The sequence below is a fragment of the Pagrus major genome, chromosome 17 (assembly GCF_040436345.1).
Source record: "Pagrus major chromosome 17, Pma_NU_1.0".
Taxonomy (NCBI): domain Eukaryota; kingdom Metazoa; phylum Chordata; class Actinopteri; order Spariformes; family Sparidae; genus Pagrus; species Pagrus major.
Genome location: NC_133231.1, coordinates 31,710,270 through 31,730,664, shown reverse-complemented (window position 1 = coordinate 31,730,664; position 20,395 = coordinate 31,710,270). Strand labels below are relative to the sequence as shown.

Here is a 20,395-nt window from a genome sequence, read left to right as displayed (position 1 = left end):
GTAGTTTAGTTGAAGAAATGTTAATGAGCAGAGAAAGATCCTCATTGGCTGATTTTTTTTCTGTCTAAACAAACTAAATAAACAAACTCTCTTTGTTTTTATGACTGAATAAACTGAATAAACAAACTGACCTTAAAGGACAACACACTTTATACTGTTTTACTTTGTTTATATGTGGCGGACCCTGCCACCTCTCTAGCTTTAAACAGTGTTCTGGGACCTTATGTTCCTCTGAGAACAGCTTGTTTATTCACTGATGGAGAAAATGCATATTTTTGTATTATTAACTCATTAATGTTGTAGAAATTAAAGTTCAGAGTTTGAATTTCTTATTTAAAACTGCATATTGTCCTTTAAACTTAGTTAATTTAGTCACTTGGTTATTTAAAGAAAATAATCTTTCCTCTTTAAAATTATTAAAATGTTCTTGGTGATGTGAAACAATCTTAGGATTTAAGGATTCAAAGGTTTATTTACATATTGCCCATCATTCACCATCTTTGTTTCTTCATAACTGGTTTATTACTGATAATTAACAACAGTTACAGTAGAAAAAGGAAAATGAATACATATTATTCTTTTCTTTTTTCTTTCTCTGCTTTTATTTTGTAGCAGCATTTCAATCTCAGTTTTTTTTTTTGACGCAGTTTGATAGTTTTTAGTTTTTTAGGACACGTTTGTAGCTTCCTACCTCTCCTGCAAAAACTCTGTAACAACTGCATTTAAAAAGAAAAAGAATTTCCCCTTGTGGGATTAAAAATAGTACAATTAAATTAAACAATTAAATTAAATTATTTTTTTAATACGAAAACAATTAGACACGTTATCCTAAAATTAACTAAATGTAGGGACCACATACACAAACTATTTGTGCAGTGAGGTACAATGAGCAGAGACTGAGGGAGAGAAAACTTCTTATTTGAGAATACGAATTTGGAAAAATAAATATGACGGATAAAAAATGTCAAAATGTAAAATGTACATAGGTTTTATATTATTAATATTATAATTATCATTATATTTATAAAGAAATAAACACATGTGGGGCTACAGCGCTCAGCAGTCGCGCGGACACTGAAAAAACTCCCATGCTTAGTTACCGGCATAGCCCCGCCCCCTTACACTTTCCCGCTCGAGGATTGGTGGAAGTAGCAACATCGCTGCCATGTCAACGGGGAAGTGAGCTGTCAATCAAGAAGAGGCGGGCTGTATATATTCCGGGCAGTTGTGAAGTCGCGGCGGACGGAGCCGAGCAGCAGCGGCCGGTAGCTCCCTGATGAAGGATCACCTGCCCGCGGACACAAGGACGAGCTCTCACAACGCTTTCTGGAAATGGAGGACGACAATACCGAGCAGATGAGACCGCTGCTCACATCTGTAAGTCCACACTTTCCTCCCCAGTGAAGCTGTTAGCCGGCGGCTAGCGGCTCCTCAGAGGCTGAGAACCACCTCAGAACCGAGCTGAGGAGAAACCGGAGGCTTCCTGCCGACGCGGTGTCGGACGGCGGAGAAACACAAGACGCTGTAGTTGTTGTGGGAAATGTTCGGGGACGGATGAGTTCTCCGCCCGGCTGGAAAGAGCCGCGAGGAGGCGACTGCTTTTGTTTTTAAGAGACCACGCTTATGCCAGGAAGTGAAGTAACGATGCTTTCCCGTTTCTATGAAGAAGTGAACCTCACAGAACCCCTTTAAAAAACATGGTGATTCTCGGTTCTGATGCTCTCGACACATCTGTGTGAGTTCTGAAATACTTTGAAAAGTCAATTTGGACTCTTAAGCAGCTGCCCTTACATTCGGCATGAATCACATCCACCCAGCAGAAGTCTATTAGATATTATTTCAGCTCTTTTTGTTCGCATTGAAAACATTCATCTGACACTCTGCCTCATTCGTGCAGTTGCGGCGAATAGCTTGGCCGAAGTTAAATGCATGTTTTTTATTTAAGTCCGGGCTCATTGAACTCTTGTTTACACGCCGAACACAAGATGAGTCTGTCATTAATCACAACAACTTATTTTAGTTGTTGTATAATGCACCCAGCCTTGTCGGTAAGCATAAATGCGTAAAATTAGCAAGTTAACTAACGGAGTTTGGTTTGGACTGTCAGAACCATCACTTGTTTCTCCTGTGTCAGTGGTTGGTAAGAGCAGTGTTCAAGCAGACGCCCAAGGCTTGAGCTGCTTCATCATTAAACGCGTGTTTGAGGGAGGTAGTACATCTCAAGTTTGAAAGTCCCCTAAACAGTTAGCAGAGCACGTGCAGATGAGTGTGTTGTGACGGGATGGAGTGAGTCACCTCATCATCCTTTGCCTGGAGGAGAGTGAGCAGGGAAAAGCTGGGGTGAGGCTGATGGCCGGTGCAAGGGCCCTTGAGCAAGGCACAGAAACAAAAGCTGTTCTGATGATGCTGGCTGAGAGGTTCCTCACTGTCCTGCAGGATGCTCCTGTTACCATGGAGACCAGACATGAGTCACTGTTGTTCAATGAAAAAACTGGGATCAGATTTATTGATAACTTTACTGCCGACTGTCTCTGTGATGCTGCTTTTCATCCTCAGGATCAAACCGAAAGCTTGTTTCAATCAGTTTTCGACTTAGAATCGAAATCGTTCACTGGTTAAAAAGACAAATGTCTCATCAGCTGTTACTAATTATTAATTAATGTTAATTACAGAACTCAACATTTGTGAGGGAAGCAGCTCCACTCTGTAACATCACTGTTTCTGTAGTTTAAAAACTCCAGCAGAGTGAGACGTCTCTTTAATAGATGATCTCACATCAGTGTCTGGAGTCATTTTAACTACTTTGATTTACATTCATATCAGATCAATAATTTAAAGTCACAAACGTGTTGGTTTTGAATCTGGACCTACAGCAGTGGATCAAGAAGCTTGTAAAGAATGAGTTGTGCCAGAGTCGGGAGTCAATACGTCAGATAATCAATATTCAGGTCAATACACCTGATCAGACCCAGTATCAGAACAGACTCGATAGTAAAGGACTTTCAGTGAAATCGTAGTCAAACAAAACTCGATCATGACATCAGCAGAAATAATAATATCGTTATCTAAAGTTTCTATCAATACAAGTTCGAGCAGCAATGATCAGTCGAGCGAATGAAAATGAATCGCCTATTCTGACGATTCGACAATCAACGAATCATTTTAGACATTAAAAACAAACATCAAACATTTTCTGCCTCCAGTTTGTGAGGATTTTCTGCTTTTCTTCATCATTTCTGACAGTAGATGAAGTCTTTGTGTTTTGGCCTGTTGGTTGGACAAAAGAAGACATTTGCAGATGTCACTTCAGGCTCTGGGAAACTGTGATGAACATTAAACATTTTTTTTGGGTCATTTTAACGACTAAATTGATTAAACAGTTAATCTACAGTGAAAATAATCATTGCAGCCCTTCTATACATGTATGAAAGGGCCAATTTTTGCGGCTGGTGCCAATATAAGATTCTGATATCGATATATCGGCAGATATACGTCGATATACATACAACATAGAGGCAGATACATAAATATCAGTCGGCTGTAATGCTGGGGCTGCAGCTAACAATTATTTTTATTGTTGATTAATCTGTTAATTATCTTCAAATAACACAAAATAATGACTTCATTTTAAAAGCAGAGCTCCATCTGTTGCTGTTCAGACAGAATCCAGCCACACTGAACAACTAAAATGTGATTATATCAGCTTGTATGGAAGGTCTACGTGTATTAATGAAAAACAATTTCTCATACCAGTATTTTGGATTTTATTTTTGATGTATTTGACAAGCAAGTATTTGTAATTTGTGATAAATCATTATCATCCCCAAAGATTTTCAGTTTACTGTCATAGAGGAGTAAATATTCACATTAAACAGGCTGAGATCTGAGGAGATGTTTTCCCTTCAGAAATGACTCAAAATGATTAATCAGACGTATTCAGCCTGTGATGAGAGAACTTTATTTGGGAAGCACTTCTCTAGTTTGTACCTGTGTGTACCTGTGTGTACTGGTACTGTGTGTACCTGTGTGTACTGGTACTGTGTGTACCTGTGTGTACTGGTGCTGTGTGTACCTGTGTGTACTGGTGCTGTGTGTACCTGTGTGTACCTGTGTGTACTGGTACTGTGTGTACCTGTGTGTACTGGTATTGTGTGTACCTGTGTGTACTGGTGCCGTGTGTACCTGTGTGTACTGGTGCCGTGTGTACCTGTGTGTACTGGTACTGTGTGTACCTGTGTGTACTGGTACTGTGTGTACTGGTGCTGTGTGTACCTGTGTATACCTGTGTGTACTGGTACTGTGTATACCTGTGTGTACTGGTACTGTGTATACCTGTGTGTACTGGTACTGTGTGTACTGTGTATACCTGTGTGTACTGGTACTGTGTGTACCTGTGTGTACTGGTACTGTGTGTACCTGTGTGTACTGGTACTGTGTGTACCTGTGTGTACTGGTACTGTGTGTACCTGTGTGTACTGGTGCTGTGTGTACCTGTGTGTACTGGTGCTGTGTGTACCTGTGTGTACTGGTACTGTGTGTACCTGTGTGTACTGGTACTGTGTGTACCTGTGTGTACTGGTACTGTGTGTACCTGTGTGTACTGGTGCTGTGTGTACCTGTGTGTACTGGTGCTGTGTGTACCTGTGTGTACTGGTACTGTGTGTACCTGTGTGTACTGGTGCTCTGTGTACCTGTGTGTACTGGTGCTCTGTGTACCTGTGTGTACCTGTGTGTACTGGTGCTGTGTGTACCTGTGTGTACTGGTGCTGTGTGTACTGGTGCTGTGTGTACTGGTGCTGTGTGTACCTGTGTGTACCTGTGTGTACTGGTACTGGTGCTGTGTGTACCTGTGTGTACTGGTACTGTACTGTGTTCAGCAGAACAGCACTGAGCTCTCAGCTTGCTGAATGTGACTCTGCCTGTTTGTTGGTGTTGTTGCTGGTCTGCAGTCGCTCTTTATCACTAGCAGATGTGTTTTTGTAAGCGGGCAGGATTCCTCTGTAACACCGCTCACTTCCTGTGTGTAGTCGCTCCATGGAAACTGAGGTGCAGCTTTTCACTCTCTCCATTCAAATGAGCCTCGGCTCAGAACAATGTGAGCTGTGTGAAGCTGTGAAGCAGACACAGCGGCCGAGCGGCCCTGATGGAGCAGCTTATTGTTTGGTGCAGATGGAGGCGGAAGTGGCCGCTCTCTGAAGGCTTTCAGCTCCACAATAATACAGCGTTTATTAGGCTGTTTGATCAGAGCTGCAGTGTGAGGTCAGACGGGTCAGGACAGGTGGTCCGCAACTCAACAGGGTCTGAGGTCCGTCAAAGTCATTTACAGTGAGTGTCATAAAATCCTGCTTTCAAAGATTTCAAACATTTAAAGAGACAACAAGGTCTCAGTTCATCAGGTCTATTAATCTAAAACATATAGTAATGTCCTTTAAAAAAATGAATTATTATCATGTCTGTGCAGAGTGACATGAAACTGTGTCAAAGTTTTTCTTGTATAACTACATTTGTTTAACACACCTATGATCTACAGCCTGTTGTTTTGTGACATTATGTGGAAACCTGACTGGTTTTAAGTGTCATGCTGCCAAACTATCATGAACACAGAGACATTAGATACACAATGACAGAGGAACCCAACACAGGAGCTTTGTTTCCAACAAAACAATGGGTTTAAGTTATCAGGGTGGCATTTTGGATTCACACAGAATCACCAGGGGGATGTTCAAGAAGATCAATATCTGCAAAAGGTTAAAATTACTTTATTACATCTGCAGAGGTGGTTCAGTTTTCACCTGTGTCCCTTCGTTTATAGATTAGTTGGTTTGTCAGCATGATTACACAAAAAACACTGAACAGATTACCTCCTCCACTTGGATGGATGATGGGTCTCAGTCCAGAGCAGCAGTTATTGGTGACAGTTTCTACTTTTTCCAATGAGTTCGGTGTTTTAGATTGCTGCACAAATTCGATTTTTCAAGGATTTTTGGTGAAGCGTGAATAAAAATGTGATTTGTTGTCAAATCATGTTTTGAGATTAAAAGTATAAAAGATAATAATAAAGCTAATAAAAGAAATAACCTTATTTATGTCTTTTTATTTGTTTGAATCAACCGATGTGGCTATTTCAGGACCGACTGGAAATCAAGGAGACCGATAACAGATATTGTGGATATTCATTTGCAGTAAAAGTAAAAATACACTGTTCTCAAGTTCAGTTTTGAGGTTCTTTACTCGAGTATTTCCTTTTTCTGCTACTTCATTCTTCCTCTCCACTACTTTTGCTGGATGTATTTACTAACTAGGTATTTTGCAGATTTATATTCTTTAGTGTTTAAAGGCTATTGATTGTGACATGTTACCAGTCAGATAGCGTAGGATGTTGCATCAGAGCTAAAATTGGACTTTTTAAAATGTGTTTATTTTATCAGCAATCTTTTCCAATAATCAGAAAAATGTAGATTATCAGCCCGACACTCTCTCCCTGATCAGAAGCATGTGGACATACGGGGTTTTCACTGGCTACTGAAAAGTAACTGGTAACTAAATCTGTAGTGGAGTACAAGTATAATGTTACTCCTGCTGTGTCAGGGCAGGCTCTGTAGGCTTTCATTCTGTCGCGATGGTTTCTGGGTGAAGATCAGGTGTTCATCATGATAATCACTCACCTGTCTGATCCCACCCACAGCGTTTAAATGACAGCTGGTCTATGGAGACTGAAATAATGAGGAATGTGCTTTTTGTCAGAAAGCCTAAAATCACACTCACAGCTGCAAGTGTGTACAGTGTGTACAGTGTGTACTGGGTGTACAGTGTGTACTGGGTGTACAGTGTGTACTGGGTGTACTGTGTGTACAGTGTGTACTGGGTGTACAGTGTGTACTGTGTGTACTGTGTGTACAGGTTAGTGTTGTTGTGGCGTCCCAGGTGACTGGTGCTGACGTCAGTGGACTCGTCCTCTGGCGGCCCGACGCTCTCTGGTGGGCTGTTAGTCTGGATCCTGTCAGGATGGAGATGCAGTCTGCAGGGGACAGAAGAAGAAGAAGAAGAAGAGACTCATTATGTACGTGGAGGCGTCACACTGGGCGTGTTCACATCATCTGTGTGGTGGTGACCAAACAAAGTGAAAAGATGTCCGTCCTCAGCAGGCCTCCCACATTCATCATGCTAACCTGCCCTGACACAAATTGTTCATCAATCAGTATTTATTGAACAAAGACTGAGGTCAATTTTCATGTTTTTTTAGTGTCGTGTTATGATTTTTTGGAATATTTGTTAAATAAGAAATGATCCAATTGCTCATGCAACTGCAGTTTTGTCTGAAAAAATAGACTTTCCCTTGTTTTTACTGGCGCCTGGAAATAACCGGGACGCCACCGGATATCTCACTGTTTCAGGCGTTATTATCACCAAGCTCTGGTAAAACGTGTGCAGCAGTCTTTTCCACATGAGGTCAGTGTAAATCTGTGCTGTGATATGCTACAGTACACACAAACAGCTGATCTTCAAATAATTGAATAATCACAGAGTAGTTCCCAGTGACGATACCACAAATAGCATTTCTGCATTAAATGCTCGTACCATGTTTCATTTGACTCAGATAAATGGATCATAACAAGACCACAGTGTGTTTATAGATGTGAAGCAACAAACTCATACATCTAATTATTAGTCGATTACTCCAGTCGAAAAAAGTTAGTTGCCAACTGTTTTGACAGTCATTTGATCGTTTCAGTGAATTTTCAAACAACAATGTGAAACATTTTTTGGTTCCAGCTTTTTAAACGTGACGATTTGCTGCCTTTCTTTGACGTTTCTGACAGAAAATGAAGCGTCTTTGTGTTTTGGTCTGTTGGTTGGACAACAGAAGACATCTGAAGACGTCACTTTGGGCTCCGAGAAATCGTGACAAGCGTTTTTCACATATTTTTTTGTCATTTTATACACTCTTATTAATCACTAATAAAAAAACAATCTTTTACTGCAGCCCTTCTCATGAGTATCTGATCGGTACTGAGCATGTGCAGCTCTCAACAAAGATCAGAAGGAAGTAAAGAGGCTCACTCTTTGGTTACGTCCATCATCAGCTCTGGAAAACGTATTCTATATAAACCCTTATTATTGAACCCTAAGAAGGCCGTAACAGTGATACTGGTGTGTGTGTGTGTGTGTGTGTGTGTGTGCGTGTGTGTGCGTGTGTTACACTGGTCTGTTTGATGCATTGCTATGGATTATTCAGGATATTTTCTGCGTCTCTTCATTCAACCAGTCTCTGTGCTGAATCAGTTTTGTTAAAGTGTCGTGTTTAGTTTGAATTATCTGCAAATTTGTGCAGCTCTGATAAGCAGCTGAAGCCAAACAGTGAAGACAAACAGAGAAATCAGGACAAACAGAACAAAAATGACAAAAGAAAACCAAAACATGAGCAGAGAGGAAACAGACCGAGGGGTTTTTAACACTCCGTGACTGACCGCTGCCTCCAGGGACAGTAAAGCATTAAAGTGTCGGACATCTTTGTTAAAGACATCCACACCAGCAGGAGGAGCTGCACAGCGACAGCCAGCTGAGTGTTCATGGATCACACAGTTAATGGAGACAGAAATCAGCATGTCATGTAGCTCACTTCATACGTTTAGATCAAGACGCTGATCTGACATCATTTGTCAATTTTTCTGTTTTAGTCTTCAAAGTGTTTCAGCACAAAACGTTCTGCTCGACATCATAGAAGATTAACTAGAGGTAAATAAAATATAGCATAAACTTTAAGTAATTTTTTTAAACAACTTTTAAATTAACCACCAAATATTTGAATAATAGATCAATCGTTTTGAGTGAATATTTCCTGGTTTCTTTCCTCCTCTCTGACAGGTTCAGACATCGTACAGTTTTAGAAAGTAATGATCTTTCGATACTTTTGACGACTTTACTTCATGTTGTGACAATCTGAGCAGAGAATATTGAACAAAGAATATTTTGTTGAAAACGTCTTCGCAGCTTTAATATCAAACACAGACACAGTTTAAACTGAGTGCTGAGAGCCCGCCGCTGCGTCCTGATTGGTTAATCTCACAGCCAGTAAGTCTATTATCGACCAGTGGCTTGTGTGTGTGTGTGTGTGTGTGAGTGTGTGAGTGTGTGAGTGTGTGAGTGTGAGTGTGTGTGTGTGTGTGTTGTTGGCTGGTGTGAATTTTCCCACAGTTCCCGGGTCAGTAAACACTGCAGCAGTCCAGATGTGGTTTCTGCTCTCAGCTGGTTCTCCTAATATGGGAGCAACAGAGCCGACTGTCTCTGCTCCCCGGGGGGGCCTGAGAGCACAGCTGATATTATTGTAACCTGTGTGTGTGTGTGTGTGTGTGTGTGTGTGTGTGTGTGTGTGTGTGTGTGTGTGTGTGTGTGTTCGTGATATTTCAGTAACAGTCAGTTCTTATAGTATATATATATATAGAAGTTTAGCAGATATGTTGTCCAGTATGTGCCAATATTTTTATTTAATGGAATATAAAACAGAAAAGATGGTAGGTGGGTCGTAATTATCTAATTATCAGACCGATTATCAGGCTCATATTCAGAGTTTGATTATCGGTATCGGTGATTTTTCTCTCAGATTGCTGATAAAATAAACTCATTTAAAAAATGCTACTTTGGCTCTGATACAGCGTCCTCGCCCATCATCTGATTGGTCACACATCACAATTAATAATCTTAATCTGCAAAGTAACTAGTAACTAGATTTATTGGAGAGGAAGTAAAAAGTAGCAGAAATAGAAATACTAAAGTAAAGTAGCTGAAAATTGTCCTTTTTTAATTCCACCACCTCGAAACTTGGACACAGTTACATTTTTACTGTAAATGAACATCGGCCCCACATATCTGTTTTCAGTCTCCTTGATTTCTAATAATCAGTATCAGCCCTGAAAAAGCCGGATCGCTCGACCCCTAGTGTATGAATTCTAGTTTAAAACATTCAAATGAGTTTGTTTGTTTATGTGATTAAATGTTGTCCTGATACACTGATGATTTATTTGTTGCTGACAACTGTTGGTCTGTCGTGTTTTGTCCTTTTAGTCAGTTTATGTAGCAGAGCAGCGGTAACTATTATTATTATTATTATTATTAAAGTCTATTTAATTGTGATTAACGCTCAGATTTTTTTCTAAAACTAAGATAATTTCATAGCACATTATGTAAATGATTGTAAGCAAGAAATAGTAGTAAAAACATGTCTGTCTTCATTTAAATCACATGAAACCACTGCAGCAGTGATCACCTCAGCTGATTCACAGTACCCCTCTCACTCTCAGGCGCACCGGTGCGTTCAATGAAAATGTTGAGCCGGTTGCATGTGCGACCAAAAGAGAGTAAAAACAGTGTAATGACAGTGTCGGCACATTTTAAATTTTCAGCAGAAAATCAGATGATCTGTGTTTTTTAGAGACTGAAGTAATTAAGTAACTGCAGTAAGTCTCGCTGCTCTGCCACCGCTCTGCTGTAGGTGAACGTCGTCACAGCTTCACAGCGCTTCATGACTGCTCCAGAGACTCGTGTTTGGACAGTTTAACGCACTTCCTCCCAGTCTAATCACATCTACAAGCATGTTGATCAGGCTCAGAGTCAGAAATAAGAGTAACGTGAGCTAAAGATGATTCTCAAACTTCAGAACCAAATGTTGGGTAGCTGGGTTTACTGTAGTCAGCCATCACGGATACAGATTGATTATAATTGGTGTCTTTGTGGTTGTTTTAAATGTTCATCATCATACAGAAGGAGGTCACCACCACCGACACTGCTGTGTGTTGTGAGGTGTGAGTACACACTTAACTTCCTCCATCAGCCCACACTCTGCTCAGTTTCTCTGCTGTGGGTTTAGTGAACGCGTCGTCACTTTGAGGTTTGACTCTTGTTCTTTTCTTTTCTCAGCTGCACAGATTACTGTTGTTGTTCTGGAGTTTATTTGCCTGAAATCCCCCAAACTGGAGTCAGAGCTCTGCACATATTATCAAGTTATTATCATATTAACAAGTTCTGAACCTTCAAATTCCAACTGATTCCTCTTTTTTTGCCGCAGTGACATTTTAACTGAACCTCATCCTGTTACACTGAAGTCTGCAGAGCTCTTGCACAAATCCTTTCTCCTCCTGCAGAGTGTGTGTGTGTGTGTGTGTGTGTGTGTGTGTGTGTGTGTGTGTGTGTGTGTGTGTGTGGGTGTGGGTGTGGGTGTGTGTGTTTCAGTGTGTGTACAGTATACACAGTAATATGAACCTTACTGTTGTACAAGTTTGATGTATATTTTCAGACGAGCTGCCGTGTTTCTAAGTTTTCTTTTTTCTTTTTGATATATTTTCAGTTTTGATCGTTTTGCTCAGGTTTTGGTCTCCTCCACCTCCTGAGGGAAATGTGTGTCTCTTTAGCTGCTGGACGCTCCGCTGTGTTCACCAGCTCGTCTCTAGTCTCAGTCTGTCTGCTGTTTGCTGCTCAGGTCGTGTACACTGGCTTTTACAGCTTTTATTCTGAAAATGTCGCTATGAGAGCGCTGTGAGTGAAGCAGAACAGTGAAGTTGTGTCCAGACAGATTAACATTTAGCTGAAGCTCATTATAAAGTAGGCGTGTTGTGAGTCTTCATATCCTAAACTTTTGATTTCAAGGTCATGATGATTCTTTTCAGCGCTGACGGCCATTGTACGATTATCAAGTCTTTTAAAAGGCAGGATACATGGTGTCAACTGTGATTTAACCACCATATTATCGGGAATTTCAAATGTATATAATTTACTGCAATATTAACAGCAATATTTCACAGTCTGGTTGAACACAAAACCACAAAGAAGAGTCACTGGATGTCAGAGGGATTCTTTACAACAGCATCTTGCCTTTCCTCCAGGATGAGAATCTCTTTGCAGCGTGTTTTTATTTTTGGACATGTGGATAAAAGCTGATTATAGAAATCAGAGCTCATTTTGACTGATATTCGATCTGTAAAGCTGCTGGGAGCTGCAGATTCAGCTAACAATTCACAGTCTTCACAGTTTACACATCATCATTTCATATATTATTAAAAGATCAGAGGCTGACAGAGAACTGGAGCAGGGACCTCGACTAGATATATATTTAAACAACTGTTTTGCATATTAAACTTGGCCTACAATGATATGTAGGTAACTGGAGATAATTCCCTGAATATTTTCAGGTCCTCTCTTCTTTGCTCTTACTGTTAGCTGCTAAGTTGGCAGCAGTAGTATCTTGGCTAATGTTAGCACGTTAGCTTTACCCTGTGCAACATCTCCGGTGGTTTCTGAGGTGGAGGTTCTGTCAGAGACTTGATAAGTTACAAAACGATCCACTGTGGCCCACAGGAATGTCCGTACAGTACAGATAATAATACAGAAAACTGGCCAATATGTGTCAATAACATGCAGTGAGCTGAATAGTTGGCTGGTACAGTGATTTAGTATAATGTCATTAGCTTGCTCACGATGGAGGAATCATGGGTGGCCTATCAACAACAAGTTGACAAGTTTATCTTTGCTGATACCATTTTGGATTCATGTTAATGTTTTTGTAGAAACATGAAAATGAAACTTTCAAAATGTCACCGGGGTGGAAGACCAGGTGATAAAGTTATTATTATTATACAGGTTGTTATATACATGAGGCGCTGCAGAAATGAAGATGTTGATTGGACGTCCTCAGCAGATGTCCTCTCAGCAGACGTCCTCTCAGCAGAACTCTGGTCCTGAATATCTGTCAGATGACATTTAAAGTTTTGTCTGTTCCTGTTATGAGTCGAGGTCTGTTAGTTGTCAGAGGGTGTGTGTGTGTGTGTGTGTGTGTGTGCGTGTGTGTGTGTGTGTCTCTCTCTCTGAAGACAGTCGGCTGCTGTCTCGTCTTGTGTAACGCTCTCTGTGCTCATGTTGTGGCTTGTTGTTGTTTCTTATTAGAATTCCTCAGCTGAAGTTAATCGAGAGGCTTCCAGAGTATTTCACAGTGAAGTGGAAACTATTTCTTGTTTTTATCGTTTCCAGATGTAAAACTCCAAACTGCATACTTTAAAATGTTGAAACAAGCAGAGGCAGAGGATCGCAGACAGCTTCAGTCATTACTGTGTCACGCTGCAGACCGTCGTGCTCTTGACTTGTGAGTTACTGTCTCACTCAGGTCTGAAGTGTGTTCAGTCTGACCTGCTCTGGTTTTAATGTTCATCCACATTTCTGAGCAGGAACGCGTCGCCCGGCCCCGCCTCCTGTGTTTTCTCTTTTTTTCTTGCTGTGTTTGCAGACTTCCAGGCTCGCTGCTCGCTCTGACAGACGCTCAGTGAAGCAACACGCTGGGCTATAAATACACGAATCATACAGTCTCTGGCTGTATTTGCATACTGAACCTGGACGACTGGCAGACCTGGACGTTTCTGTTGATAGTGGGTCTGTGTTTGAGCTGCACAGCTGCTCGCTGTTTCACCACTTTCTCTCTCTTGTTTTGGACGTTTTCTGTTTCTGGACTCTGAGGAGAGTTGATTTGAGTCGACTGTGCATTGGTCGGAGCAGCTATGGCAGACTTTTGGGGAGGTATTGCCAGTCAGAGGGTGGCCAGAGCGATGTCACTGGTATGTATGAAAACACACTTTTTGTCTCATGTGATCAGAGTGTGGTCGGGGCGTAACACTAAGACTGAAACTAACTCGATTCTTGATAAACCCCCTCAGTTGTTTGGTCTTGTTGATCAGTGTTTCGTCCTCAAATGTTTTGTTCTGTCCAAAACCCAAAGATCCTCAGTTTACTGTCAGAGACGAGGAAAGAAACCAGAAAATATTGACATTTAACGGGCTGACAGCAGAGAATTTGGACTTTTCTTTTCTTTAAAGAAGAATAGATTGATTATCAAAATAGCTTGAGATTAATTTAATAGTAGACACTCAGATCTGATGAGAGCAGTTTTAAGCAGAACATGACTGACATGTTGTCCCTCATCATGACACATGAGGAAATCAGACAGTTAGACAGGAAGAGAGCTCGATGACAATGACGGCTGAGCCCTCCAGTGCCTCCACACACACAGTCACAGCTGTCAATATGATGAAAATATATTAATGCAGACATGATTTTTAAAATCCCAGAGCTGAGGGTGACGCCCCCGAATGTTCAGTTTACTGTCACAGAAGACCAAGAAAACCACCAGATATCATTTCATCTGTCGGTTTCACAGTCCGTACAGACCATCGACTCTGCAGACCTGCAGCAGGTGTCACAGTGTATGTGAGAATAATCATGAATGTACGAATCATAATCATTTTACTGCATTGACACTGTTTTTAGTAAACTTACAGACTTTCACTGAAGTAACATTGATTACTATTAGATTAATCAATAATCAATTAAATAAAAGTCCAAATGTTCTGACTTCAGGTTCTTAAATATGAATATTTTGAATATATTGTTTCTTTAGCAGTAAACTGAAGATCTTTGGGTTGAGGACAAAACAAGACATTTGAGGACGAAACACTGATCGACATTTTTCACATTTTGATGTCGTTTTACAGACTAAACAATACAATTGATTTAATCAAGAAAATAATCAACAGATTAATCAACAATGACTGGTCAACTGGTTGCTGCCCTCATGTTCGTCATCTTTTTTTATGAACTTCATGACGTTCAGACCAAACAACTATTCAAATAATTAAGAAAATAATCAGCTGATTCATCAGTAAGAGTGTTTCTACAGCTTAGTATTTAAGGATCTGAGTTCTTCTTCCACCGCTGAAGGGAAGTCAGTTGTGGTTAAATTATTTTAAGGCCACATGACTCGAAACTCTTCCAAGTACACATCATAAAGAGAGAGAACAGGCTGAACAGAACCAGCCGATCCGCTCCAGACGTTTCCTCCTTCTGAATGTGAAGACTGTAAATCTGAAAGCTGATCTTTGACTCGGAATCATCACCAGATTTTATTTTTAGACTCTTTAAACTGAATGTCAGCACCACGTTATCTCTGCTGCTCTGTTCCTTCTCCACTCACTGTCTCGCTCTCAGTAAACCATCTGACAACTCGCTGGAAAAGTAACAATACCAACCTCTGGAAATACTCTATTACATGTCAGAGTGCAGATACACAGTCTGTGATACGATTCAGGGACGATGCATTTTAAGATCAGGACGGTCCGGTGTAATTCTTCACATTATCTTAATATATGTCACTCCTCTCCATTATACATTAAATTAAAACTTTAAGTGGCAACACTGAGGACTCTCAGGTCTGTTCTGAAGTATATCTGACGCACTTCATTACAGAACAGACAATCCAAAATATGTTTGTGATTTTTAAGGCACAGGAAAAACTGGGAGACAAAGACACTTTAGGTTTGACTGTGGACTGTAAAAAGACAGAGCGCTCTGAAAGAATATGCTGGCCGCTGCTGCTTTTCTCCTCATCGAAAACCATTGAAAAATGTATGTGGAGACAGGCTCTTAATTTATATCGTCTGTGTAAATGACAATATTGGCTGACAGATGGATCTCACAATCTTTTTTTACTCCCCATCATCGGCATCAGCCTCAAATATCCAGCATCGTTCGGGCTCTACCAACGAGACTCTCGTCCGCTCACTTTGCCCTTTAACATTAAACGAGGGTGTCGTCATTGTGCAGAAATTAGCAGCTACGCTTCACTCAACAGATATTTTACAACAACTTTAACATCGGCTGCTTCATATTACATTTAGATCAGTCCGGGTCTGTGTATCCATGAACTCACATCTTTAATGTTGAAGTCGATTCCCTGCTCCCGTTTACAGCCAAAACAACTGTCAGTGTTTGACTGGCCGTCAGGTGGAGTTTCAGTTTCTGCTGCTGTTCTGTCAACAGACTGAACTACAAATCAAATCACACATCAGTTTGATTTGTTTTATTAGTCATCGAATCCCAACGATCAAATAATCACATGTTGTCTGTTTGGTCCGACACCTTCACCGACAGCTTTGACCGTTCCTGTCGTCCTATTGGTTCCCAAACAGGGCTGTGTGTTGGTGTTAGCATGTTAGCATCTGTCCGATTAGCACAAACATTTTTGACTTTCACACAAAAGTGATAAGAATAAATAAAGCAGAAGAAGAAGCAGCTCAGAGATCGAGTTTAAATACAAGGAGGGGTTTCAGATGAGAGGAGGAGCAGCCAGTTCAGACCGGAGCTCATTGTGTCTGTAGTTGCACACAGACAGACACGCACAGACAGACAGACACACACACACACACACACACACACACACACACACACACACACACACACACACACACAGACCAACGCCACTGACCAGAGCAGCTCACATTATGATCATTATGCCAACACAACAGTAAAGTTTGACAATCTTGGAGTGTAAAACGAAGCGTGTGTGCTGCTGAACTCAGATCAGTTCACACTCTGCTCACTACATACTGCAGAAGAAGTGAAGCGCATGCAGCGGAGGGATCAATCCTCCACTTCCTGTTGGTCAGCGCGGCGTTTGGTTGGTATGATAACAGATGTTGTGATGACAGGAAGGAAGGAATGTGTGTCCAACACAGTGTGAAATCTACATTTGAACTGGATGAACCGGAAGGATCCGTCACTCACAGCTCACATCAACACTGCGGTCATCACACATTGATGACATCATCAGAACGCGGTGGGCGGAGCTTCCTGTCGGGGTGAGACGGAGGTCACCAGGCAGAGATGAGCTGGACGTCCGACATGTTCTGGACAGTTTGATCTCCTTCTGATGAGACGCAGTTAACATCCAGCAGAGCAGGAAGTGTTCGGACCCTTTACTTAAAGGAACAGTTCACCCAACAGTGTAAACCCCGTCATCATCTCCTCCATCCATGTTAATAATTATAATACTGAATACTCAAAGACTCTTAACAAAGAGCAACAACAAAACAAAGACAACAATGCAAAGATGAAATAGTCCATGAGAAGGAGGATGAGCACAGAGTTTGTTAGTGATGGTAGGCAGTGTTGAAGAGGTGTGTTTAGGGACTTCTTGAAGGTGGACAGTGAGGGGGAGTGTCTGATGTGTTTTGGGAGGGTGGGAGCAGCAGTGGAGAAGACCCTGTCGTACCAGAAGCCTCCTGTGGTCATCATTGTTGTCTTTAACAACACTCAGTAAGTGTCTGAGAACTGATGATGTGAATTGTTGAAGGTTTGAAAGTGGAATTGGGTCTCATTGGTGCTGATATGACTGTAGTGGTTCATCGGCCTGAGCTCTCTGATGGCGTGTTGTGTGCTTCATAATGCTTCACACATTTTCAGTAGGAGACAGGTGAGGACCGCAGTCTAACTGCACTCCTTCAGAAAACAGCGGCTCAGTCCTGTGAGTTGAATATTTGGAAAAGGTGTTTTCAATTCTCATTAACTCATTTTGAAAACAGCAAAATTACCCCAAGAAAACGTAAAAACTGATGTGAAATCAAGATTTATTTATTGGTTTATTGTTTTTAATGCTGCTGTTTCCGTCCACCTTTTCTAAACCTTTTCCGAGTGCACATTAAAACACATTGATGGAAACACGGCTCCTGACCTGCTGGACAGAAAGACGTCGTCTGGATGGCAGCACGTGCGTTTGACAGTTACCCATCATGCCTTGGGAACGAACACACCCCCATACCCAGTGGTGGAATATAACTAATATAACTAACTTTAGTACAACTTTCTATTTTCTGCTACTTTATACTTTCACATTTTGGAGGAAAATATTCTACTTTTTACTCCACTACATTTATCTCATCGCTTTAGTTACTAGTTACCTTGCAGATTACAGATCAGAGCAGAGTTGTTTATATTTTAATACATTTTTACAATTGGATTAAACAACAACGAAAAATAAAATGCTTGACCCAAAGTATACAGTATATACATACATGTAATATATGTATCTTTCCGTGTACTTTTGATACTTAACTATATTTAATATCAGATACTTTCATACTTTTACTCGAGTACTATTCATATGAGTGACTTTCACTTTTACCAAAGTAATATTTTAACACAATATCTTTACTTTTATTCCAGTATGACTTTTGATTACTTTTAACAACAATACTCCACTCTACCATCACAAACACTGATCTGAACTTTGAGCTGGTGACAGTGTTATCGTCTCTTCTCTAAATTATTGATCTGGTATTGGTGCTGTTTTAATGTTTATTTGTCACCGAGGCGTTGTGTCAGTCCTGAAGCTCCACCAGCTGATCGACTCTGCAGGGAAGAACAAACTGTTTAGAGTGGAGCTGTTTCTTTAAGCCTTCCCCTGTGTGTGTGTGTGTGTGTGTGTGTGTGTGTCTGTCTGTCTGTGTGTGTTCTGTCAGCATGCTGCTGTACAAACAGACAGCAGGCTGTGAGCTCAGAGTTACCACAAGCGTGGAGCTGCACTTCCTGTGTGTGTGTGTGTGTGTGAGTGTGAGTGTGTGTGATCATCTCTACTCGATCACGTTTATTTGATTTAAGTTTTCCTCCTGTCGTCTCTCGGTCGTTCTGCCCCTGCTGACGGTCCTGATGTCCAGCTGTCGGAGCACTTCCTGTTGCCATCAGCAGTGACAGTGTGATGAGTCGTGGCGGTCCCACCGGCTGTGGGCGGAGCCTGATAGTAGTGTGTGCAGTGGGCAGCAGCTGCAGAGTGTAGGGACATTAACAGTTTAATGAAGGAGGATTATTACATTACGCCTTTTTATCCAAAGTGGCACACTGGGATCAACCCTGTGATTACTTCCTGTATTGGGTTGTTTTATGTCTTTATTACCAGGTGGAGCTGGACCTCTAATAACCAGCTGTAACACGACAACAAGAGAACTTTTCTTCTCTTGGTTAGAAGCAGAGAACAGCAGAGTGACTGTGGGAAACTTTAAATATCACACTTTTGTATCGATACTGTAAAGAATGAGTTTTGAGACCATTTTCAAATAATCAGAATGGATATGTGACGAAAATCAGTATTTGCCAGAATACTTCTCCTAAATGTCTTTATGTGGTCACGTCAGAAGAGAAGTTGATGTTGCATGATGATGATGATGATGATGATGATGATGATGACGATGATGATGATGATGTGTGTTGCTGCAGGGGAACGATGAGGAGGCGGTGTTGGACCAGGGGAAGACCAGCTCCACCCTCTACACCAACTTTGAAAAAGAAGAACTGGAGAGTGAGTCTGCTGTTTACACACACACACACACACACACACACACACACACACACACACACACACACACACTGTAACAGCTGAGCCTGTGTCTGTATTTACAGTCAAACAGAATGAATCAGAGCTTGTATTTATACACAGTCAAAAGTATGAAGAGCGTGCAGGTGAGTGTGTGGGACAGATGATATATTACATTATTATATTAACAACATTAAACAGCTTTATTTAATATTAAATGCAGGACGATTATCTTTGTGCTGAGAGCCTGCAGCCTCTTAATAAGACTGTCAGCTTGGTTTCATTAAAGTTCACCTGCAGCAGGTAACACAGTTACAGGTGCGTGACTGCTCCTGTGGTGGGAGAGGAGCAGGGAGGATCAGGGAGGAGCAGGGAGGATCAGGGAGGAGCAGAGAGGAGCAGAGAGGAGCAGGGAGGAGCAGAGAGTGGTGAGAGAGGAGCAGGGAGGATCAGGGAGGAGCAGAGAGGAGCAGAGAGGAGCAGAGAGTGGTGGGAGAGGAGCAGGGAGGGGCAGAGAGGAGCAGAGAGGAACAGAGAGGAGCAGAGAGGAGCAGAGAGTGGTGAGAGAGGAGCAGGGAGGATCAGGGAGGAGCAGAGAGGAGCAGAGAGTGGTGGGAGAGGAGCAGGGAGGAGCAGAGAGTGGTGAGAGAGGATCAGGGAGGAGCAGAGAGGAACAGAGAGGAGCAGGGAGGAGCAGAGAGGAGCAGGGAGGAGCAGAGAGGAACAGAGAGGAGCAGGGAGGAGCAGAGAGTGGTGAGAGAGGAGCAGGGAGGAGCAGAGTGATGGCTGTCAGACAGAGATTAACAGAAACACTGTACTTCTATTGGAGATGAAACAAAAAGATAATATCTCAGAAACTATAATTATTACATTGTTCCAATAAGTTGTAGATTGTTAAGTAATATTTTGTTCATGTTCCTACATTTAGAAATCTTTTCGATCAATATGGTCTGTGTTTATTTATTAAAATGTTATGAAGAAAGGTCTTTATTATTTAATTAATACTCGATATAACTTTTATAATTATATTTTTGTATTGACTTACAACCTTGTAGCTCAGGTTGAACAGATTTCAGAGTTTAAAGGATAAATGAAGGCAGGATATATAAATTGACTCAATTCAATTCAGAAAACTTTATTTGTCCCCGGGGGCAATTCAAGGTAAGGCATGTGGAGCAGTTGAACACAACACTTAACAGATATACAACACAACACAGA

General features: G+C 41.3%; 1 protein-coding gene across 2 annotated transcripts in view; it reads left to right on the top strand.

Moving 5' to 3' along the window:
- The first annotated feature begins 1,249 nt into the window (after positions 1-1,249).
- LOC141011895 (sodium bicarbonate cotransporter 3-like) overlaps positions 1,250-20,395 on the top strand; it is a 51,500-nt gene continuing 32,354 nt past the window's right edge. Inside the window, exons 1-2 of one of the 2 annotated variants that reach the window (XM_073485236.1) lie at positions 1,250-1,377; positions 19,081-19,162. In XM_073485236.1, coding sequence (XP_073341337.1) covers positions 1,333-1,377; positions 19,081-19,162 — 127 coding nt within the window. In that variant the 5' untranslated portion in view covers positions 1,250-1,332. Of the gene's footprint in view, positions 1,378-13,332; positions 13,596-19,080; positions 19,163-20,395 lie in introns of those variants that run through there. The other variant, XM_073485235.1, reaches the window with a different exon arrangement.